At 47.2% G+C, this 25,555-nt stretch overlaps 1 protein-coding gene across 1 annotated transcript; it reads right to left on the bottom strand.

The window, feature by feature from the left end:
• Positions 1-4,406: 4,406 nt before the first annotated feature.
• Positions 4,407-25,178, bottom strand: LOC119441063 (kelch-like protein 10). The gene is made up of 8 exons (XM_037705780.2): positions 24,883-25,178; positions 20,704-20,994; positions 18,797-19,078; positions 17,037-17,229; positions 16,514-16,683; positions 13,621-13,729; positions 10,880-11,212; positions 4,407-4,981 (listed from the first exon to the last, which is right to left on the bottom strand). The coding sequence occupies exons 1-8, from the start codon at positions 25,053-25,055 to the stop codon at positions 4,703-4,705; spliced, it is 1,830 nt and encodes a 609-aa protein (XP_037561708.2). The 5' UTR covers positions 25,056-25,178; the 3' UTR covers positions 4,407-4,702.
• Positions 25,179-25,555: the final 377 nt, after the last annotated feature.

The raw sequence follows: 25,555 nt of genomic DNA, 5'->3' as shown, positions 1-25,555 counted from the left end.
GCCTCCGCTTCAAGCAAACATACATCTACGGTGATTTATGTTGCAGGTGAGTCAGCAGTGTAGACTCGAAATAGGGAAGGCGCCATTGTTCAAGCAGCTTTCGAAGCTGATTTGATTTGTTCAACGCTACAGCTGAACATCGCCTACCTTTTTTATCATATTCCAGCACGTTTCTCCTTTATACAAATGGCACCTGCCGATTTTTAAGGAAAACTCTTGTTCGGCGAGTTTCACCATCGCTTGTTGGAACTCCGCAATCGCTTCATCAGATCGTGCGATCTTTGCTTATCAGGCCTTTCGGGAATCTCCTCACGTCTCGCCGAATACGCTGCGTGCGACGGTATCCCCCTCCTTCAGGTCGCGTTTGCAGACACTCCGAAACACAGCGGTGATAAGAAGACAGATCCCGTCGGCTTTTGTTCTTTTGTTGTCAGTATAGAATAGGACTTCACAATCAAACAAACTCTCCCCATATGATCATGACACCACAAAAGATACTGATATATACTGCTCAATTTGTTTTTTCAGCGCTTGGTTGAGAGGCAATTACTACGGAGGATGTATGTACGCTTCGCTACATCTTCTTTCCATACATCAATACGTGGGCGTATAACGAATAAATTATTAGCCAGGGATTCGCTTGCTATCCGTGATCTTTCAGATCATTCTTCTTCTCCTTGAATAGCCGGCACTTCGTCTGCTTGCAGGTCCCACCGTCATGCTTCTTTTCTGACCAAATTCGTACCAGTCGAACCGATTCTCCGTAAAGATGCTTCACAAGAGACGTGTGTAAAAGAAAAAAAACTTATGTTACTAACTCCTGCCATTATTTAACGTCGCAGCATTATTCCGCGTCGCTTTTCACGCAGCCCAAAGTGAGAGTGCGCACCTAATTGTCATGCGTTTCTTGTCTCTTTTTTTTCGTGTATTCTAGTACCGGTCACTACTGAAGGCATCCCTCACTTGCAGCTCTCTTTGTGTGTTCCATATAAAGCGCTTCGCCATCAAATATGTGGGTCGTAAATCGCAGGACTCACGCCTGTTCGCAAAGCGTAGCAATCATCACGCGATGACGAAGTGTTCCTTCGACATCACGTTTGGAGAAGCTAGGTGCAGGAACAGGGCTGCTTCCAGTTGGACGTTTCGCCTATTTTTTATGATTATGCGATCGGTCTCGCGCTTTTATTTATAGCTGCTATAGTTTAAATCATTTACGTTACGCTACGCAACTACGCCTATAGGCTCCGGGCTGTAAGACAGCGAATGTATGGTAACGCCACAAAACAAGAACACTGAAATGAGAGAGCAGATTGAATTATAGCGTAAAAATCTAACCTGTCTGCAACAGCAAATATGTTGCTAGTGTTAGTCAGTGTTAGTCAGTGACTAGTGTATGTCAGTGGGGTGAGGCTGTGCGAGGGTAGGCACGACTAAACGTGATTATTAAACTACGGATCTCGTTGGATGCTGATTATGTTGATTAAGTGTCGGGTCAGTGAATACTAAGTAAGTATAGACGGATTCTGCGGCATTATCTCAGTTCGTGAACGTACGGTGAACGTACGGAGGACCAGTTCATACATTTCAGCGATTCCAATTAACAGGCGTCAGCAAACTGTCATAACGAACAAAGCGAACGCGCCCTCTGTCTGGGTGACGGCAACATTCGCAAACAAAAACTTTGCATGTTCAGTGCCGCCATTGTGCCCAGTCGTCAACGTTGTCGTATAAACTTCCTCATCTTAACACTCGCAAGTTCTAAATATACCTTGCACGCCGACGTTATGGGTTAGGAAATTCACACCAGCAGAGATTACGGAGCAGCTTGACGGGGTTACAGATGTAGCATAACACACGAGAACGATTGTCGTCCTCAGGTGCGTCCGTCATGAATACTCGAGAAATATGGCTTTCCCCGTCTCCTTATGGAACTTACCTATAAAGCACTTCGTGATTGCGATAGCAATTGTATGGACAATCCAAGTGGACTTCTGCCATCGGCGTCGTCGTCGCCGTGAGGTTCCGTATAAAGGCCAAGGGCGATAAAATCGTTATCGAGCGCCGTATGTTGTATGTGCGAGTGAAATCGCGCGAGGGACCCGCGCTTTCACGGAGAGCGAACGCACGGCGCAGAGCAAACGCGACGTCTTCCGTCATGCAAAAGGCCGCGGGGGGATGGCAGGGAGGGGGGGTGACGTTGGGCTGTGGCACCAATTGCGCATCTTGCGATCGGGCGCAAATGGAACTGGCGACTCAATCTCGCAGGCGAAAGGAGAAAAGCGGGAAGGCAGCGCAGGAGGGAGGGAGGGGGTGCGGCTTCTACTGTTCCAGCAACTGCGTACTTGTATTCTGCGCGGCTGCGGGCGGTCGCGCCCACAGTATCTTGAACGCGCGATCAGCACACCGCTCCTACCTTTGTATGCGCTGTGCTTTCACCGCTCAGTTTCCGTTGAAGCGACAGACCGCACGAACCTTCGCTCGCTTCTTCCGCCACGCTTGCTCGCGCCAGCGTTTTGACAGCGGTTGTGTGCAGTCATCGAGTGTCATCTATTCATGATTGCTTGTGCACGCTGACAGCATGCTTCTTCATTCAGTTAGTAACAGAATGTGTCCAAGTTTATAGAGCGGATAAAACTGTTCTCCTTACTCCTTATGGCTCTCTACTTATTTGATATCGCAATTTTCGCTTCTCCTTTTGGGCGAAACTGCGAATTTGTTTTTTGATACGAATCTGAGAGCTTTAACCCTTCCTTGAATCACCATTTTTCGTGAGAAGCTCGAGTTCTCGCCGAGTATATTCAACCTCACTCTTTAAAGATGAAAAATAAAAAGAGAGAAATGCACGAGCCTCCGGTGGCCTGCTATAAACGTGCGTGTACTTCCATCGTGCCAACACCACCTATCTCTTTCACAGAGTCCCCACGTGTTTATTATGACAATGATTCCCATGCTATGGCACTTACCCACCACGAGGGACCACACGGAAGTTGCGTGTCCGCATGTCGATAATGATAATGACGATTTCCTTACTATGGCACCTTACCACAACGAGGGATGGGCAAATAAAAAGCGTGTTCGCTTGTTTGTTATGATGATGATTTCCATACTGTGGGCATATGACCACAACGGTGGATTCGCCAAGATGCGCGCGGTATACATACCATGCCACCAATTATTATCGCGGCTACTTTGTCACATACCCACGACGGGCGACCAGCTGTGGGATGGCCGGTACGTTAATACAAGAAAGAAGAAATGGAGGAATTGAAGCCTGTGCAAGATTTGTCACATTTCTTATAGCACGGCTGCATGAGAACAAATCCGCGTGCCTTTGCGCCAGAAATGGGCACTTTCATTAACCCCTTCACGAAAGCTTTGCTTCAAATAGATTCCATCATGCACGTTGGATGTCCATTTTTTTCTATTTTTCTTCCTTTGCTTTTTCTTCTTTTTTATGTGGACACCGGAGAAATGAGGCGCTCACGAAACTGCATAAATGTTGTCTAAATGCAGATCAAACAACCCATGTTTAGCCACCTTTCATCACTGTAAGCCTATTTCTTTTATGTCCACTACAGGCCGAAGCCCTCTTCCTGCGATCTCCAATTATTCCTGTCTTGCGCTAGCCGATTCCAATTTACACCTGCCAGTTTCCTCATTTCATCACCCCACATAGTTTTCTGCGGTCCTCGACTGTACTTCCCTTCTCTTAACACTAATGGTCTAATAGCAACCTTTAGAAGTATTTAAAATATTTTATACGACCCCCGTCTTCATACAAGTAAAAAACATCCCATGTCGGAATTGTTCACGCTAGACTTCGTGGTTAAGACTTAGAGATTGACTCCAACCAAATAAGGAAATTTACTAGCCCGACGTTTCGGAACCAATTCCGCTCCTTCTTCAGGGGGTATTCTTCGGAGGTGGCTGTGTGCCGCTTTTAAAAGGTCCATTGTAAGAAAGGAGAGGAAGGGGTAGAGAGCCTAAGGTGCGGAGACACTTGATAGGGCACCTGTTCTAGACAGACAAAAGAGTTAAGGGGGGGGGGGGGCGGTTCGGCGTCGCTGGTCGGCTGGGTTGACCGATGCTGGGCGCCCTTTAGTCGCGGGTATGCGTTGACGAGGGACAGGGGGGGGGGGGGGGGTCCTTATTTGGTTGGAGTCAATCTCTAAGTCTTAATCAATTGTCCCAACCAGACAGGTGATTATATCGAAATGTTTAGCTGCTAGACTTCGTGGTGCGCGCATTAGGTCACTTGGCCATAACGTTCCCGCTATTTTCGTTCAATAGAACGACGGGAGTCAAGGACGTTTTCAATTATATCTCTATTTTCCAACAGTACAGACAGAGACTCTCAGAATCCAATAAGTGCACAGCACATCAAACCGCTTTAATTTCATCGCCAAGAAATCGCTACAGAAGCCGACGCTTGTCTTTCGCCAAGTATAATTGGAATGAATACTAATTTCGCGTACCGTGTACACAGGCGGGAACAATACGTGCCATTTTGAATCGGCGTCCAAGTTTTCGCCTCAATGGAGAAACGGCGTTCACAAATTACGTCACTAAAAAGCAACGCGTAATTAACAAGTAGAAATGTCTTCGCACCAAGGGAACAGACTCGTGGCTATGACGAGCGGTGCGGCGGGCGTCGGTTCTTAACCTCCGTCCGTCCCTGAATTTCTTTTCTTTTTTTCTTTTTCTACGCATTCTTGTCGTCACGGTTCACGTGACGCGTTCGGTGCTTGAGGATGTCGAGCATCTTCTGGCGCTTCTCCTCCATCAAGTTGTCGCGGCGCTGGTGGACGTACTCGCGGATGTTGGGCAGGCCGGAAATGACGCAAGCGGCAAGCGCCGAGCGGGACTCGTTCATGTCCGTGGCCTCGTACCACTGGTCGGTCGTGGGGTCGTAACACTCGGCCAGGTTGGTCGTGCTCTCGCCGTTGAAGCCGCCGATGGCGAACACCAGGTTGTCGATTATCTGTAGAAAGCGACGTGATGCGCGAAAATACGAAAGAAAAAATTAGTTAGCGTTCTCGCTATCCACGCATCGTCATTTCATTAAAACATCCTGAAGTGCAACGAAACGAAAGCGATGCGGACAGCAGTTCTTTGCACCACGGCCGCTCGATGAAACGCACGAGGTGCGGCCTGCCACGTGGCCCGAAACCAAATAGCCGAAACCGGTGTGAGGCGCCTAGTTCTCCGCGCCACCGCAGCGGCGCCACTGCTCCTGGACAGGCGCGCGGGTGGGAGCGTTTCTTTGGCGGCGGCTGCGCTAGCCACTGTAGCTGCGCTTCGCGTCTACGTTTCGTTGACGCGAGAGTTGTGCTTTCTGTTTTCAATATATAAAAGACATTCTCAACGCTGCCTGCAAGGATATCAATACAGGAGTCTGTATTGGGCCACTAATAGGCTCACATAGGCCCGGACGGCGCAACTCTGCCGGTGGTTTCGAGCCTCATGGCCATCGTTCAAGAGAACTGGCGAGTTCTTTATCTAGAGGCAGTACTGCTGATACTGTGGGCGCTTTTCTTGAGTGTGCTGATTTACACTCTAAAAGAAGTTTACACCACTTGGGTTGCATCTTGTCCCCAAGCAATAATCGTAATCTGCTTTGCTTGCGTTTCCTTTTTTGAAAAGTCAGCGCTCGCTACTTTCCTGCCGAGATCTCTTTGTCACGCTGATAACGCGCAGGCCTTTCGTATCTAGGGAGTACCGGGCTCGCAGTGTTAAAGAAACGAAATGCGAAGATGACAGATGATCATTATTGTTTGGGGACAAGATACGACCCAGAGGGTGTAAACTTTTTTTTAGAGTGTACTCTCCTCGCTTGACGTGCTTGTTTGCTTGTTAAAATAATGAAAATGAAACTTCTTACAAATGCGTGCATAATGATATAGGTTTGCTTAACTATTTTCTGCTAGACTGTGCAATTGTTATTTCACCGTTTAATTGTTGTTGATAAATGGGCCAATTGGTATTTTCTTTATGTACACGATGTGAAGCCATGGAAAAGCGCCTCCGTTCGATCAACAGCTTTAAAATCGTACTACCTTCCGTGACGGAGGCTTGTAGGCGAGTTTTAACCGCTCCACAGTTGCATTCAGGTCCCCAGTCCAGTTCGCCAGTAGCGGCTGTAACAATTTGCTTAGAAACACCTCACACAATTCCTCGGTGTGGTGGCCGTCGGTGATGTGAAGCGAACACACCAATTAAAAACGTGTTCCTGGGCTCCCAAATGCTTGCTTAGCCACTTGTCCCAGTCGTGAAACGTTTTTCAGCTATGCTTCACGGCGTTCTACGTCGAACTAAAACTCAAGGTACCGGATTAATGGTTCTTTTCTTGCGTTAGTAACACACAGCGGCACGCAAAGGTTGCGCGGGGTACTGCCACATGCAACACGACAAGGACCTTGCGTGTGCGGACACAAGGCGTGCAAGCGAGACGCGAAATCTCTCCCGCGGCGCCTTCCCGGAGGGATTCATATTTACCGACTCCATGGCGGCTTGCAGAAAATTGTTGCACAACGATGTCCCGGCGCACATTTCCACACTTATGCAAGAGCACCTACAGGAGCCTTTAGAAATCATCTGGATACCTGGTCACGACGGGATGCCGGGAAATGAAAGAGCTAATCAGCTCGCCTGCGAGACTCTGAACCAGGCGCCCGACATTCCGCAACCAGCCCAGACGACAAGGTCCTCTGCTTCCTCTGCTTCTGCGGCCTTATCAAGATGCAAGGCGAAAGTTTCCTAAGCTTAGCAAAGAGCTCACCCGTGAGCAGGGTGTACTCATCCGTCAGGCCCAGAGTGAAACACTCCCTACGCCAGCTCGAATGCACCTCCTCCGCGGGCTATTACCTGAGGATCCCCCACCGTGCCGACACTGTGGCGAACTCCCGAACACATCCCATATCCTCTGGTCTTGTGGACCGCCCCCACCTCCCTTGCCTGCCCCTACAAATCTTTCCCTGAAACCCCATGCCGGGTGGCTGACAGAAGCCACCAGCACCGACGACCAACGGTACCTTGCGGCGTTTATCGGTGCTGCACTGAAGAATGCCGCAAGCGAGGCTCTGGACTGAGGGCCTTTTCACCACCCCACCCAGCATGAAAATAAAGTGTTTCTCTCTCTCTCTTCCCGGAGGGAGAGCAGTCCCGCAGCAGAAGCGCCAGCCCTAAGAAAGTGGCGGAAAATGTCAACTTGCGCTTCACTGCTCCGCCCATACTTGGCCGCGCGACGCGGCAGGCCGTGCCTCGTGCGTTTCTTCGAGCGGCCGTCTTTGCAGGATAGCTTAGTATGAGCTGCTTGACATTAAGTACTGACATGGCATTTCCGACTTGGCCCCTATTTTAGGCGCCCGTTGCTGCGGCGAGCGTCGGCGTTGTACCTCGTATATCTGTATATCGTATATCACAAATGAAAACACATATAGAGCTGCGCTTCAATTTCGCATTAGGGAGTATCGTAATCGTCGGTGAATTTTTATTTAGTTATTTATTTATTTATTATTTATTTATTTATTTATTTATTTGTTTATTATTATTTATTTATTTATTTATTTATTTATTTATTTATTTATTTATTTATTTATTTATTTATTTATTTATTTATTGCGTTAGATAAAGGTCCAATCTCTCTTGACCCTTGAAAATTACTGGCAAGCGTCAGAGCAACCCCAACTATTATTCCCCATAATGCTAGTCTTGCGCAACAGTTTCGGTTTTCGTACCCTCACCTTTCTTGTGTCACAACCTTACACCCAGCCTTAATACTATACGCCGTCAGCTTTGTTTCGCAAATCTCGACGACAACAAAGCGGTCCTTGAAGGCCTGTGTCCGATTTTAATGCCTATGGGTGCTTTCCAGCCTTTTTAATTGTTAAGTGGCAATTAACTCATTTAGTAGTTCTAAGCACTTTTTTAGTACTTCTAAATCTTCAAAAATATATGTCAGCCCTCCGTTGCCCAACACCGCCGCACAGAGCGTGATTGTTTTTCGTTGGCCAGCTAAATCTACTGCCGCGCGGTAGACAACGAACGGAGGGAGTCCACTAGCGACATAACCACCCAGATCGAACGCGTGCTATTAAGCTGCTCCTTCACAAACAATACGTTGGCCGCAGGCACAACCACAAGGTCTTGCATATATTACCAGGCCCCGCATAATTTCCCCGAAAGAAATCACTAGAAGAGACTTTGGCACTGCAATTGTTCTGCTATACTATGGGAAGGGTTGTTAGTACACATATTTGTATATAATTATTTCGCTTGGGGCTTCAAACGTTCTTCCAACGTCATTTGCGACGTTTTGTCTTCCTACGTTGTGCTGCCGTTGTTTTCATTGTGACCCTTCGTGGACAGTATGCAACCCATTTGCATCGACGGTCATCACAAGGTAGACATGCCGTCATGCAGCAAAGAAAGCCCCTTTTTATCACTTTAAGCCTCGTACATCTCATGAGTGCATGGAGCCGACTTCCCGCTGATTTGTCAATATTAATGATAACCACAAGTTCTGTCGAGCATTGTATAATTAGGAGCTCTTGTATATGCCTTAAGTGTATACTGGCTGCTTTCTGTTTATTTGCTTTGTAGATTAAACCACTCTCTCCTCTAATGTCAATATAGACCATCAGGGTAAAAAAAAACAAATTTCTAAGCACTCATACTTCTCTAAACAGAGCAAATCAGTCGGCCTTGACCAACATGCGTAAAGATTGCGAAATGCGACATTTATAATGCAACACTTTGTCGAAAAATGTTTGCTAAGTTACAGAGCCGTTTGAAGCCAGGAGAAATTTTAGGAAAATCCACGCACTGCTCGTCATTCCAATGCTGGATGAACTAGCATATGCTTAAAGCTTCCGTAGACAACCGCAGCAATACTCCCTAGAGCAATTTTCGTAGGGAAGTCTACGCCATGTGCCAAAGGTTCGCCATTGTGAGCCTCCTGGTGGCAAGCACTACGAATCTTGTTAAGCGGTCATGGAAGGCAACGGTAAACCGTACTTGGCGCTTCACAGCAAGTTTTGAAATGCGCTCACATTTTCAAAACGCTAGCCTAGAATTATGTTAGGCCCATTATAGCCTGTTGGCAAGAGCTCCGCTTTAGAAGTACTGCAGTTATTAGCATGGTTCATACTGTGCGCGGCGCGCTGCTATCTATTTATTCGCTAACATAGGGAGCCCATACGAACCTTGGCAAATACGAACGTTATGGTCTTAACTTAAGCTCGGCCCTTCTCACGTTTACCCGCTTTGTGTATCACTGGAAGTTATGCCAACAGTGCATGTAATAAAAACAGTATTAGTATGTATCGATTTCTGTAACACCAGGCCTGCTGGGATAATGAGTAAGGTACTATTGTCGTATCATTCATCTTCATCCCTACTAAAATAACGCTTTATTTATTTATCTAGGCTATAGGAGCTGCTACATCCTTGCAACATTTCAAAGAGCATTTCTGTCATGTTATATGTTAGTTTTATCCCAAAGACGAAAATTCAGCAGCGTTCGGTAAACTCGGAAGTAAAGTTTGCAGAGAGTTTGTCTCTCCTTGTAATTTGTACAGTTTGCGGAATGACGAAGCACCAAGAGCGTACCCTACACTAGCAGCCCCTTGTTACACTTTATTCAGCCACAACACATTAAATATATTTCTAGTACGCAAAAGGGCTCTAGTAAAGAAGATAGAGAACACAATACACATAACGACCGTCTTGTTGCACATTTTATGCCAGCAACTAAAACCCATATCGCAAGGGCAAATGTAATGTAATTCACTGGTAATGTCGTTCGATAGATCAAATCACAGCACATTTTAGCGGTACCACGTACAAAGCAAAAGTTATAATTGCTTGCGAAACATGGTAATCACTATGAGTGAAATGTGACAAATGTGTCACAGTAGATACGGAAACCATTTTATTGCAGTCGTATTCTAATATAAAATTATTTCAGATACTGGTGGTAGCCATCTAAAACTTCAGGATCACGTTTCAACAAATAATAGAGCGATATTTATCCATGCAAAGTCGCAAGATTTGAGCCGGGTTCGAATCCATGTAGTTGTCTACAACAAAACTGGCGAAGTACAGGACCACGAATAATGCTCGCAAGTGCTTGTCTGTCGCTAATCAGGTAAATGACATAGCAGCTCAAACAGTAAACGTCCGATGGAAAATTCGAAGGTTTTATTTCATGCATTCTGCCGTATTTTCTCTTCTTGTGTTGGTGGCCTGGTGGTCTTGCGTACAAAGTACTAGTGGGGTACTGAAACACAATCGAATGAGTTGTCCTAAATATGAAATCCTTCGATTGCAAGTGGTGTTATCGCCTGATGGCTTCAAATATCCCCATGTAGCAGCAAACTACTGATACTGAATACGAATATAATTCCATACAAATGACAGTTTCCCTTGTGGCCGGTATCGCGGCAGAGTATCGACAAACTGTCACTGCTATCGGTCGTCAGAGAATAGGGCTTTGGCCACGGTTTTTGAGAGCATGATAGACTGTTTATTGACACAAGATGTCACAGAATGGATAGACTCCCACCAAACATCCTTTTTAAGTACTACAGGCCCGGTTAGCTCACTGTTTCCACTATCATTGGCTGTGCAGATCTAACTTATACTTCTCACGACGTTATGGCCCACGAACACTGGAAGCCTCCCCCACCTAACGGGCTTATAGGACCTAGCGAAAAAAAGAAAGTGATGAGATGGTGATAAGAGATGCGAGTGCATCCTCTCGCACTCTCTTAATTCGTTCATACTTTCGTTCCTGCCAGTACAATGTTTAAATGATTACGTCTTGCAAATTACCGTAACGTTCGATTGTACTTTGCAAAGTGACCGTGTCAATACTCACGGCTACGGCGAAATTGCTTCTGGGCGTGTACATGTTTGGCAGACTGGTCCACATGTTGGTCTCCGGATTGTACTTCTCGGCCGAGGCTAGCCTGGTGGTCCCGTTGAAGCCACCGATCGCGTACACGCAGTTCCGGAAGCCTATGCAGCCGACCCCGCTGCGCCGGAACCGCATGCCGGCAATATTGATCCATTGGTCGGCCGTCGGGTCGTACCGCTCGGCCGAGCTGAGGCACTCGTTACCGCTGAATCCGCCGGTCACGTACACGTAGCCGTCGTGCGTGGTGGCGCACGCATCACTTCGTTGCATGTTCATGGGCGCGATCATCGTCCACTGCGAGTGACCACAAATGCAGCGCGATCGGAAAGGGGAAGCTGCTATTGACAAATGAAAACCTAGTCTGCAGATAACAAGAAAAGGAGAGGGTATGGAAAGTTTTACAACTGCGGCTCTCGATAAAGCAACGTCACATCGTATCTGTAGGAGGAGACCTCGAAAGATGGCCCACCGAACTTCTTCTAAGAGCAATCCTTACTACTTTCCCGGAATAACACAGTTTATGGCCATGTTTGCTTGTGACTGACTAAAGGTCATCCTTAAACTTGTTTCTGGATATAACTGATCAATAAATGTCCAAATTTTGCAAACCATTTGACTTCGTGATTTCTTTGTGGTTGTATATATTTCATTATTCCTGTGCTTACTTCAGTAACGATTATTAACATGAGGTGTCTCCGGCTGGCAACCTAAAGCACGTGACGTGTACGTCATCAACCCCTATATATCCGTTTTCCACGTCATCAGCCCCCACAGTTCCATTTTCTACAGTCGCCATGTAGACACGGCGTATCAGTGGCGACGAGGAAGAAGCCGAACGCAGATGGTTCACAACGCAAGGAAGGCAAATTCACCGTGCCACCCGTGAAATTCCAACTCAAAGAGCAAGCTACTCCTCGTTTCTGTAAGGCTTGTTCCCTACATTATGCCTTGGTGGACAAGGTTTCGGAGGCGTTGAACCGAATGGTGACAGACGGCATCTTATCACCAGTAACGACTGCGGAATGGGCCACACCTGCCGTGCCTGTTGTGAAACCGGGTGGATCCATCCGCGTTTATGGAGACTTCTTCCTCACGGTGAACACAGCTACGGTTATTGAACAATATCCCCTTCCACGGGTAGAAGACATTTTCGCACAGCCAAGTGGTGGCGAAGTATTCGCCACTCTAGACTTGACACAAGCTGTACTCAACACCCACAAGGGCATATTCTGCTTCAACAGACTTCATTTTGGAGTAAGTTCAGTGCCAGCCATCTTTCAAAGACACATGGACTTGCTCTTCAGGGATCTACCAGGTGTCCAAGTTTACCTTGACGACATCATCATAGCGGAGAACAAAAATAGCCTCACACTACTCAGACAAGTGCTCCAACGGTTACGAGAGAATGGATTTAGACTGAACCGCAACAAATGCAGATTTCGCCAAAGAAATATCACCTTCTGTGTCACCGCGTGGATGCTTCTGGCCTCAAGCTCAAGGATGACAACATAGCAGCTATCATAAGGGCCCCGATGCCGACTTCGGTGACGGAACTCAAGGGATTTCAAGGATTAATTACTATGCCAAGTTTTCGCCTAATTTGTCTACCCACCTGCCTCCACCTGGCGTTACAATGTGCCGAATCAATATTCTAAACAAGCGATAAACAACAAGCGATCCTCCACGGCTTCGTATAGTACATCTGTAGCCCACAATTCTGCAGTTTCAGTGGTGTTTGTTGCTGTACCAACATCCAGCTAGTGATTTACGGCCACATTATGCATTCGGTTTATGGGCAGTTTAGATAGGGGTGCCCTAACATAAAGGTCCCCCTGCAGTCCCACGGGCTGAACGCGTACCGCTGCCTAGGGTTTGGGTTGTGATTCGTCCCTAACCCAAAATTTTAAATATAGCTTGGGTGCCTATAAGCTCTCCATTAACAAGCATGGCGGTGCCTATAACAACGACGGCTCTCGCCTTGCACCAAATCTTACCTGGATTGAACATTCGTAGGAATCAAATGGCGATTCACATAACCTCAGCTAAATAGAAAATATTCAACCACAACTCGCGGCACTTTTCGAGACGGCTTGTCGATACTCGTATCACTACAGGTGGAGACATTTCGCCTGTTGTGGCTTAATCTGGATTCTCATGACGAAAACATCTCGGCGAAACTATTTAACTTAGGCCTATCTCACTGGCAATTATCACCTGTCAGTTAGTCGTTTAACTGTGTAACAAGTTTAACATATTGTCATAATTGATGGTTTCGGTTCCCTACTACGGGAGATGGGAGCTTTGTCAGGCCTCGATACAGTGGCTTTTTTTCATCTCTTCAGCCGTGTGATGTATTGCATGTCATCATCATCATCATCATCATCAGCCTATATGTCCACTGCAGGACGAAGGCCTCTCCCTACGACCTCCAATTACCCCTGTCTTGCGCTAGCTGATTCCAATAAAAGACTCAGTAAAGACTACCTACGACCACTATTCCTAAACTTTTCTTTTGCAACGCGAGTGGCGTTGCAAGTGCACGGGCTGCAAGCGCTGCAAGCCAGCAACCCAAGGACGTCTCGGCTAGTATTCCGGAAACGTGAAGCGGTCGCTGGTCGGGTCTAGCCTGGGCCTCATATTTCAAAACATCTGGTAGCAAAATGCATATTAGGGCATGTAAAATAAAAGCGAAAACGCGTTACCTGGTTTGTCCGGTGGTCGAACTTCTCTGCTGTGTTTTGCCTGTGACGCCCGTCGTATCCTCCCATGGCGTAGATTATCTCATTCAGCACTGCCACGCTGACGTAACACCTGGCAAATCGGAGTGGTCGTTTTAGTCTTTAAATATTTAGCACGGATTCGAATTAACGGAGCATCTCGTAGGTGGCGGTACATACAGAATAGCGGCCAGTTTATCAGTGCTATGAACTAGGGCAAGGAAGACAGGTTCATGGCGCATGAGTTCTTAGTATAATTTTAATAGACCCGCCATGGTCGCGCGATTGCTTTGGCGTTGCGCGGCTAAGCCCGAGGGCGCAGGCTCAAATCTAAGCCGCAGTGACCGCATTTTAATAGGGTTGAAATGCAAAAATGCCCTGTGCTTTCCATTGGGTACACGGTAAAGGACTCCTAGTGTTCGAAATATATCTGCAGTCGTCCACTACGACGTGCCGGATAATCATAGCGTTATTTTGATACGTAATTTTAGTACCAAGCGCTGCCCATCTGGGCCCCGAGTCTCGAAGCTGTCCGTACCCTATCTTGTAGAGCGATTGGAAAAGCCAGTCCAGCTATCAGTCGTTGCAGGAGAAGTACTATTATTTCCGGCAGTCCACCAATGCAAAATAGTTCTTTTGAAAGCCTATGACTCGGCCCCTAATTCCTTGCGTTAGTGACAAAGGGCGAAGAAGCACAGACGCACAATGCCAAGAATGTAAGAACGGCAGTCAAAGCACATACCCTCCCCCCCAACGCACGCACACACACACACACACACACACACACATCTCCTGCGATGGCACGAGCTGTTCTATTTCCGTAGGAAACCAACAACAGGTTATATAAGTTATTAATTCTCACAAAACTAGGCTGGGGTTTCGGTTATCTGTCTTATTTCAACACTTCGAAGTTACTGAATAGCTACTTTCCCTCCCTGATTTCACCCACTCATTTGATGGGGGCGGAATGCAAACACGCTCGTATTCACTCCTCGTATTATAGGCTCCTCTAAAGAACCTGAAATGCTCTGACTACTTTAAGCCTCCTATAATGCGTCCTTCATAACCCACAGTGCAGATCTATGGTATTAAACTTTTATAACGTCTGTATCAGCCCAATTTGATCTTTGCGTTGTAGACGCAATGCTCAAACTCTACAGAGCTCTCTTTCTCGGTTTTTTTAAGATATAGTCTACCTGTACTGAACAACACTTGCAAGACAAATATTCGTGTTCTGCAGACAGAACAAGCTCAAGTACTCAGAGTTTGCCTTGGTTTACCCAGATGCACGTCAACAGAGGCAACTATTGCGATTTCTCGGGACCATCCGATGCAAACTCACATTACGGTGAAAGCCCTGAGAACGCACATCAGACATTTTGCACATGCCCCCTATCACCACCTTGCAACACTACCTTCAGACAGGCGCCAAGCATTGTTCTCTAAATCTATCATCAAGTACAACGACAAACTTCCCTCGGGCTTCACCGCTACATCTAAACCATCGATACCCCCTTGGTGTCGTATTAGCCCCACAGTACATCTCAGTGTACCAGGAATCAAGAAAAAATCTGAGCTGTCGTCACCTGTGCTGAAACAACTTTCTCTGCTTCTTCTATGCGAGAGGTATGCGGACAGTGTACATATTTATACTGATGGTTCTCACAAACCTCCAGTGTTCGTCCGGTGCTGTGGGTGTCCTAGCAAGAGCTATTACCATCAGCTTCAGGACTGACCACCCAACGACATCGACATCTGCGGAACTAGCTGCTCTTCGCGCTGCACTTTGTTTCGTCAATCGGGAACCACCTCGACAATGGTCAATCTTCAGTGACTCAAAGGCAGCCCTACAATCTGTGCTATCAGCTCTGCGTCGCGGGCCATACGAACAGATCTATTCGATATTAGATACCTACTCCATACATCACATGAGAAAGGACACCACGTGGACATTTCAGTGGCTTCCAAGTCACTGCGGCGTCATAGGGAACGAAGACGCCGATAATGCCGCTCGGGCAGCTCTTGACGACACACAGGAAGAGGCCATACCACTCTCACGGTCCGACGCAGCCAGCAGACTTCGAGTGCTTGCACAGGAGATCACGCTCTCTCTATGGTGCACACCAAGCAGCCAGACCAACCGGAGCAATCGTCAATACCACCTGCCCTCTTTGATGCATCTAAGTATGCCAACTGGACTCCGCCGAAAAGAGGCCACTATGTTTATCGCTTATGGCTAGGGGTGGCATTCACGAAAACTTATTCATTTCTCATTGGAATGGCCGACAACGCTTTTTGAAATATCTGTCTTTGCGAGGAGACGCTGGAACACATTCTATGCGACTGTCCTGAATATAATGTTCCGAGACAGTCCCTGGCGTCCGTTCTAGCGCACCTTGACAATAGACCAACGTCAATTGAAACGATTCTCACATGTCGTCGACAGAAGACATCGCAGCTGAAGGCGACGAAGGGACTACTTAGGTTTTTAAAAGAAACGGGCTGGGACAAGCGGCTGTGACAGTGATGTCACGTACCACGCAAGAGTGATGGACTGTGACTGACGGTGTGTGTGCTGTGCTATGTGCTCTCTCTCTCCTCCCCATCTTTCATTCCCCCTCATCCCACTCCCATGTGTAGGGTAGCAAACCGGTTGTGCTGAACTGGTTAACCTCCCTGCCTTTCCTTCTCCACTCTTTCCTTCCTTCCGGCTTTCACTGACTTTACAGTCATTTTACGACTTTGTTGAAGTTTCTAACCAGTTTAGTAAACCGCTATAAACTGCTAATGCTACCCTCAGTTGGTCGCATTTTGAGAACTTTGAAGACTGGTAACATTGAATCACTTTTTTTTCAGATGTCCCTACGTGGAAGCGCACCTCTTAACGTGCATCGGTGTGACAGAGCGCCATTTCTTCGTGTGCGCGTTGAAGCATCGCACGCTGCTGAAGTAGTCCTCGCCGTTGAAGCCCCCGATGACGTAGATGTCGTTGCCGATGGCCGCGCACTTGTGGTACGCCCGGGGTCCCTCGGGATCCACGGCCTCGACCTGTGCGTCAAAACAATGGCAACGAATGCTTCTTGGATTCCTGTGGCGCTTTGAGACTGTATGTTGGCCAAGTTCGAATGAATTATCTGCCTCGTAGACATGATCAAGCATAAAAACTAAGCGCCAGCGACACAGCGTTTGTATCGCGCCTTCACTGCTCTGTCATTTCGTCGTTGCCCTCGCCACAACCGTCTGCGATGCTGATCTATCTCGAGCGTTTTATTCGCCAGAGTAAAGATGACCTGGAGTGTGCCACGAAAGAAATGGAGTTGCCGATAACCTCCTGCCTGGATGCGAAGTGTCTGCTTGTCCTTTAAATGTCGAGCAGGGGAAGTCGTGATGTTTTTACCAACCTTAATCCACCTGTCGGCCTTGGTGTCGTAGCTCTCGATGTAGGCGGTGGGTCCTCCCGCCATCCAGCCACCGATGACGAACATCACCTCGTGCGGAATCCGCGGACGTGCGAACATGGGCGTCGGCACTTCGTCGTTGTGCACAACCACGTCCAAGTCGTACAGAAATCGTAGCGTGTCGATTACCAACGGCCTGAATGAGGGAGAAAGAAAAAAAAATGGCGCGCTTCCAAGCCTGTCGCCCGAACGTAAGCTCACTGACTTGAGATTTATGCGCGGCCTTATACTGGTAGCAGTATAAGGCCTTTTGAACTGTGGAGAATGGTAGCGTAAAGCAAAAGTACACCTGATGACGAGGCAGACATTTGACATGGCTTGCTCAATCACCAGTTGCTATCCGTAAATTGCAATATGTAATGTATGTATATTGTCTTGATTAAGTCCGGGCTCGGGCCGAAACGTCGACATATAAAGTTTTTTTTTAAGTGCATGAACTTTTTAATACTAACGTTGCGGCAACCGAACATATTTCTTTATATCTTCAAATTGTACTAATTTATTTTTTTATTATTACTTATTGGATGTAGAGGACTCAACAAAATGAAAATTCATTGCTCGCCAAGATTTGCGGGGCAGGCGCCATATTCACGAAAAACAATTTCATGCACTTATGTACCAAGCTTTACTTTGTCGTTTGCAAATCCAGCGCACACGTTCCCAATGGGAAATGTGAGCCTGTTTCTGCTCAAGGTATGATCACTTACTACGAACCCTGGACTAACCACAGCCTCGGCAAATCTGTCCGCGAAAACATTGAGATGTTACAATTGTAGAACACTTATTTCTTTCTTTCTTTCTTTCTTTCTTTCTTTCTTTCTTTCTTTCTTTCTTTCTTTCTTTCTTTCTTTCTTTCTTTCTTTCTTGCTGCCTCTTTTCTGCTCGGTAACAAGGATGCAAAAGGCAGAAGGGGGGGAGGACGGATGCGTTGAATGCAGAAACATTTGGGGACAGACACCCTAAAATAAGCACTAGTATTTATAATTAATAAAAATGTCTTTTAGGTGGAAGTCACTGGCCCGCTTTAGTCGTACAGCTTCATAGAGTGTGCTGCAGTTAATGATTATGAACTAATTAGTAAAGAAAGTCATTTCGCCTAGAATATTTTATATTTGAAAAGCAGAAACAGGCTTGCCTGAAACAACCAGCACCCAGGCACAAACAAAAATCGTTCTGTCGACTTAGGAATAAATGTATCTTATTTTTTAAAAAATTGCGCCAGGAATCGGAAAAGGACAGTGAAACTGTCTCACTTTCTTCTCCCTATTTCCTAGCGACGTAGTGAAATTTAGAAATACGAACCAAATAGCTCAGCAGCAAATTTTCCTAAAGATCAAAGATCGTAGCCAAATCCACGGGACTATTTAATTCGTTTTAAACGTGGGCATTTTATATTATAATTTTAGCTCCAGTGTTTCCACTGTCGTTCTATCACCGCATCAAATAGCTTCACGGGCGAGATACAGAAAATCTGTGATCAAATTGAACAAAATATTTGCTCGTCATTAGCCCATATCACACTGATTAATACTAGTACGTTCGCTGTTACCGATTTGCTGGCCGCTCCTTTTCGTGAAACGCTTCATTAGCGTATCAATAATTTCGTGAATACACCAGCCCAGCCACGTATCGCAAGTAAGGCAGCGCCGTAAGTAGTAGGACACGCCGTTCGATTCTTCGCCTGCGTCGATCGAGGTGCGCACCTGCAGGACTCGTTGTCCGAGACGAACTTGTGCGACTTGATCTTCTCCACGAAGAAGTTCGTGTCCACGAGGCCCGTGCGCACGCAGCGCAGCAGCCGGGCAATGTGCTGCGGCCGGTTCGTGGCATCGTGCTCGATCCAGCGCACCACCGCCTTCCACACGGTCTCCTCCTTGATGACGTTCAGGTTTTCGTCGGAAAGGATGGCCTCCACTTCGTCGATGTCCAGGCTGAGCAGCTCCTCGCTGCGCTTCGACACCTCGATGAAGTGCTGCATCAGGTAGCTGCGAAAAGAAACGACACAAGTGAACGAGGCTCATGCGGCTGACCTTGCGAAGAGTGAGCATTTCGCTCAAAGCACGTGTTTTCACGTAGATCGTTTTAGTCACGAGCTCCGCAACCAGCTCCCGGTGCACGCTTGTTTATTCGTCGGTTCCCGACAATCATCAGCTGTGCCACCGCGACAAGGATCGGGGCGCTCAGGTTATCGCTCAGCCTCTACAGCGTTGCTCGTTACTATAGACTCCTTCGCTGCGTCACAGCGCGCTATCAAGTGAACGCGTAAAGACAAGTATAGTGAGCCGAACTTAAATTGTACTGTCATAAAAACTGTCGGTTGTAAACGCATGAAAGGATTACTTCAGTTCTCAACCATCAAAACTAACGCATTGGAACGTGTGACGTCATATGTGGGCCTGTAGCAACCAGAGTGACATGACTACATATCAGAAAAAAAAAACAAAGAAAAAGAAAACGCACATACGCACCCATAACTAAAGTTGCGCATCTAATAATATCACATGATATATGGAAACATTCGACTTTTTATGCAGAATTTGGTATTATCAGATTATTCAATACGGGTGTTTGGGGGGTTGTGGGTCTTCTCGATAAAGCGGGGGGGGTGGAGGGCTGAGTAGAGCGACGCCCAGCCACCGTAGGAAGGAAAAGGCGCCGGCATAGCAGATGCGAAGTAGTGATTAGAAGGTTGTGGTAGCGGAAGTGCACGCTTAGACAACGCTAGGCATAATCTGGTGGAGTTTCAGAAGCACGAAGAGAAGCGGCAGTTATGAGCTATACCGGACTGCACGTGTTCATAGTAACTGCAGGAGTTTCTTGAAGCTTCCCCGTTGCAAGAAGAACGTCAACAGTTCCTTGTGCGTATTTGTAAATAAAATAACGTTGCACACATCATGTGCATCTTTGTACAGAATTAAATTGAACCTTTTCAAGAAAGCTTTGCTTAACCTTGAGTCCAACAAGTGCGCTGGATCTGCCGTTGTTTCTCTTCTTTAACGCGAAGCTATCTGGAAGACCTCTTGGCGCTATTCGAGCTGACGTCAGGCGTCATACCATGCAATGTCTGTGCTTTGGTCGCGCAAGTGATACGGGAGGGGGGCACTGTAATAGTCACCCTCGAACTTGTAACCGGGACTATCGGGCAGCAGAGTGAGTTCATCAGTACACCACCTTCTCGTGTGCTCTCCTTGAATGTGCCTTACAAATTACCAGAGTTGCGTTTAGACCAAGAAAAAACGCACGTAGCAGCAGGGTAAATTGAACCTATACCTAATTCTGAAGCAAGTTGCGCTGAGCTATATTACTTGGGCCTCATTTCCGCCTAATGTGCATGGTCGCGAACTTTTTTTAGAAATGCGTAAGTAGTCTACAAGTGTATCATCGCTGATTCAACATTAGTCACTAATACAAGGAGCTGCTTATGGAGTACGCATTACGTTAGATTGCTACACAATAATCCTGTATAGTTTTCACAATACAATCAAGCTTTCTAACGTAAGCTAGTACTATGCTGGCTCTACAGCAACGGTATAGCAGCGCACATCATCCCATAATGTGCCTGACTTAGAAAACGTTTTCGAGTAATTATGGATTGTCTTAATTGACTCACTTATATGCCTTGGAGGTGAGGTCGAAACAGTTGTACAGCTTGGCCACGTTGTGGATGGAGATGCAGTTCTCGGGCGCCATGATGGAAAGCAAGAAGTCGCAGCAGTCCTTGACCATGCCCATGACGCAGAGGTAGTCGGCCGCCTCCAGCAGGTTCTCGACGTTGTCGCAGCCCACCCACGTGACGCGCTTGTAAGCGAACTCCACGATGATGGCCATAGTCGCCTTGGACACTCCGGGCACCAAGACCTCCGTGCGCGGGACCTTGTTCAGGGGGCTCCCGAAAAGCGCCCTGAAAGGCATTCGATCTCCGTAAGAGGCACGAGTTAAACCATGCTGCAGCGTTGGTCCGCAGGTGTCGGATACCAACCGCTAGGCCGATTATATCTGCAGCCGCGTCCCTTGTGGCATGCAAACTGTGAAGCCGACAAACGTGGCATATGTAGACCCTAGGTCCATCACTTGCAGGCTCCGGAAAAATCTTCATAAATCGCCGAGGTTTGTTCGGGCATGTAGCAACAGATCTTAGTCACTCAGTTCAGTTGGAGTAGCGCTTAGAGAACTGCAGAACATGGTATAGGACCGAAAATGGCCGATAGTATTCATGGTTGAAAATCTCTCACTACCTCTCGCGACCGTCAACTTTGAGAATATGAAATCAGCCTTGGTGTGCTGTTGTGATCTGGGCAATCAAGTAACAAAATGAACATCGAGGATATTGACAATGTCACATAATGTCAGATTATTACGTAATACGCAGTATAGTTTGATCATTATTATTGCGGTATGGGAAATTTCGAATAGGAAGACTGTGATTTTCCATCTTCGTTATTCGAGCAACCAAGGTATTGATGCCAGTGACAAATGCAAACCCAGTTTTGTTGTTCCCCACGCTTCTACCTGCAATATGTTCCGACTAGAAGGTATTACATGTATTTATATTCTTACGGGGAATATACATAAAATTTACTCAGTCAAAACTTTTGTACGAAAGGTTTCAGAAAATGACTGTCACGTTATGTAACACATGTCATGTAATGGCCGTGGCTTTTGAGATTGCAAGCGAGGAAACTTGCGGCCAGATGTCATAAGTCTGCGGCATGTACACCATAAGCGATATAAATTAGCACTACTTTTGGTGCCACCGAAGTGAGCTTATGTTTTTAAGCGTACAACTTTGCATGTTAAAGACAGAAACGTAGATAATATCAAAAGTTTCGCTTCCAAAGAGGTCGCCTAGCTTCGAACAGCGATCAAAACAGCGCAAACCCCCCTGACGAGACATCTAAACCATCTCAGTTGCTCAGAACTAGTAGAAGATTGCGTGATCTATCTTCAGAGCTATCACAAGTCCCTGTATCCAAGGAGAAAGACATTCACTTGAACAGGCTAGAACTTTGACTGACGCAGACGCTACAAGTGTTATAGAAGGTCGCAGCGGAAATCATTGTTTCTTTATATTACTATGTACAGAAGGTTCAGTCCTCAAAAAGTATAGACAAGCTACTAGGCAATGCAGACATTCAGCGCTCAACTTTAATTTTCCAACTACAGCAGTGCTGCACAGAATTCTTTAAATTTTGTGACACAGTTTTCAATAGATTCTAAAGATGTAAAATTAATAAGGGCTGTCTGTTCGTATAAGAGGTTTTTGAATGATGTAAGCTCTAAAATAAACTAACCGATAGCTGATAAAGTTTGCGTGGTTTTTAGCTATAGCGATAGCAAAATTCTAGGATTTTATCTGCGAACAAGAAGCGGCCACGTGCACGCCATATTCACTACAACTGCTCTGATGGCAGTTCATTTTTGCGCTTGCGCCTATTCGCCGTTGTCACTGCAGATGATTTCAATAATGAATGCCTTGCAGAAGAGCTACTGTGCTTTTTTTCTTCTTTTTTTTAGTATCCTTCTGAAACGCTTCACACTTTATGCGGTGAAATTCAAGCAATATCGTCAGTGCGTTCCATTCTGCCGTTGTTGTATATACACGAATCAAAATCTATGTATTTGAGTCTACCTAACTGAACACGAAACGCAGTACTTAAAAGCTCTATAGCAATGACATGATAATCCTCAGGACATGCGTAATAGGCGTTTCATAAAATGTGTGATGCGCTGGACCGTGTACTGTGCATATTCCGCAATAGGGGAAATGTAGTACACGTGGGTAGATGTAGTAGCGCGTAAGGCACACAAATAAACAGTAGTCACCAAACAGCTGTGGTCCTTCAGTAGTCATTCTATATAACGGTGCGCCCATGCATCCACTTTACGTTATTTGTTTGCATAAGCTCTATGATTTCATATCAGAGATTTCCTGATCTGGTCAGGGCACCTTTGGAGTAAGTAAGCCCGGATCGTAGATCGCATTTTGAAGACCGTGTCAAGAAGATATTACACCCGTTCACGCTAAAGAAACAGCCAGTCTCCTTCCTAGCATTAACGTCACAGACGTGGCCTAGTGCACCGCCAATTCCGCCTTAAACGTAAGAGATCCGGACGTGGTGCAGCCCACTAATAACCAGCAGCAGCACGGACAATGTGGGGATGGCGGAGCAAAATGGCGGAGCAAGCAACACCACCAACAAATATATGCCATTAGGCTACAAAACAGAAGTGTTCAGATCCCACGCATAGTGGGAATCGACGTTATAAGCTAAGCATTCCGCAGCAACACTGGTTTTCGAGCGTCATCTGTGGTTCTTCAAAGCATGACGCAGAGTTTGTAAACTAACGTGTTTGTTTAAGGTGAGCGATTATGTCTGTAACGCGACTGTGTGTGTGCGTGCGTGCGTGGGCGTGCGACGACGATAGCACCAAGGCGAGCAGAACGTCAACGACGATTGCGTGACGGTGACTGCACGATGAACCATATTTTACTGCTCAGGTGAAGAAACGTTACCTGCTCTATTATTACTTGGGCTAGTCGCCAAGGCCGTAAAATGCCGCAACGCATCCAAGCGTTACCCGTGAGGGACTGGAGAGTGCGGGCCGACCCCGGAGGCAGTGCACTCTAACACAGCATGTCAAAACGCTAGCTAGCTGCCCCGAGCAAATAATAAGGGAAACTGTCGCGCTCTAGATTTTGTAAGCGACTTGATGAGGGCTGTGCGCGACGTGACGGGACACGCGGGAAACAGCGTCACTTTGTGTTCGAATCGAAAGTGACACAGGCACGCGTGTTCCCACGTATTGTGAAGCGACGCACGTTCTAATCGCCTCGGGTAACCAGTTAGCGCTGGCACGAGAGATTATGGCCTTGTGTCTAGAGCATCGGGGCTGTCGTGCTGGGAGACCGACGTTCGTTGCCACCATCAGACACTTGAATACATTTATTGCGATAGCAATTATATGGACACTCAAAAGCAGATTTCTGCCGTCGGCGTCGCGTCGCCGTTGCCGTCGCCGTGAGGTTCCGTATGACGTCAATCGAGATGAAATCGTCGCCGCGCGCCGCCGAACGCTGTATGTGCGAGTGAAAGGGCGCGAGGGACGCGCTCTTTCACGGCGAGTGAACGCACGGCGGAGAACAAACGCGCGTTCTGCGCCGTGCTTCCTTAAGGGCTGCAGAAGTAGGCGTCTCTTTCCTCCTTTACAATCATCATATATGTAGAGCAAACGCGCCTTCTTTCGACGCGCGAGAGGCCGTGGGGGAGGGGGGGAGGGGGAGGGAATGGAGACGACGTTTAGCTGCGGCACCAAATGCCTATTTATATCAGAGGCTCCGGCAACAGTCACCAACGCCGCAGGCATTTTGAGCGAACGCGGGAAAAACGCCGACGGCGTCGCCAACAGTTCTGCGCGTTGCCGGTGCTGCTGCATGTCCAAATTTATACAGCTGATAAAGCTAATATCATTACTCCGTATAGCTCTCTACAAATTTGCTATCGCAATTGATGCTTCGCCTTTCAGGTGAAACTGCGACAACTTTTTTTCCATTGAATAGGCCTGGAATGATGCGAAATTAGAACCTACAAACCACAAAGTGCCTGATGTGCACCGAAGAATGCTGCGCGTTAGAGCGCAGTATTCTTCGGTGCACAGCGAGGTAGGCGAGGGCTTTCCGTTTTCTGAAGTTGCCGCGTGGCGTGTCGTGGCGCGTCAGTCGCGTCGTGCGTATAGAGTGCATCAAAAGGATTATATAATAGCGCGCTCGGCCACCGTTATTGCACCGCACCTGAAGTATTCGCTGCAGCTGGCCATGACGACTCTGTGCACGGGGAACTCCCCGCCGTCCGAGGTCTTGAGGAGGCCATCGCAGAGCAGACCCGCACCGCGCATGTCCCATAGTGCCTCCAGGGTCTCCTGGCTCAGCATCTCGTCGGGCCCATCCCCGCAGCTGCCCGCCATGGTGACGGGGCACGCTGCCGCTGCCGACCTACCCGGCCTGGCGTCGTCGCAGCCGTGCGTCGACGTTGCCCACCTGCCACGCGGAGAGCTCGCAGGCGCTTCCTCCTCGTGCTTCTGTTCGGTAACCGTGATGATGACGACGATAATGACGCATCCACGGCGCTTCGAAACGGGCGATCACACGAGTTGATCGGGCCCAACGAGGCACCAAAGAAAAAGTCACAATTCTCAAAACAATGTCTATTGCTCAATCACCTCGACTGGTACTAGTTTGTCATCGTCTACGTATGTTGGTGTTGTTGTTGTTCTTCTTCTTCTTGATGATGATGATGCTCAGACGTTGATGGGACATACCTACAAAGGAGTATTTACCAAGAAGCATGTAGTACATCGCGTAATCAAGGAGTACAGGAGGCATACTTGAGTCCATTGGGAAATATCTTGGGAAATATCTACAAAGATTCTACAGCTACGAGTACATTGGTGCTTCCACAAGAAAA

The sequence above is a fragment of the Dermacentor silvarum genome, chromosome 2, assembly GCF_013339745.2.
Source record: "Dermacentor silvarum isolate Dsil-2018 chromosome 2, BIME_Dsil_1.4, whole genome shotgun sequence".
In the NCBI taxonomy this organism is placed as follows: domain Eukaryota; kingdom Metazoa; phylum Arthropoda; class Arachnida; order Ixodida; family Ixodidae; genus Dermacentor; species Dermacentor silvarum.
This window is presented reverse-complemented; position numbering and strand designations above follow the sequence as displayed.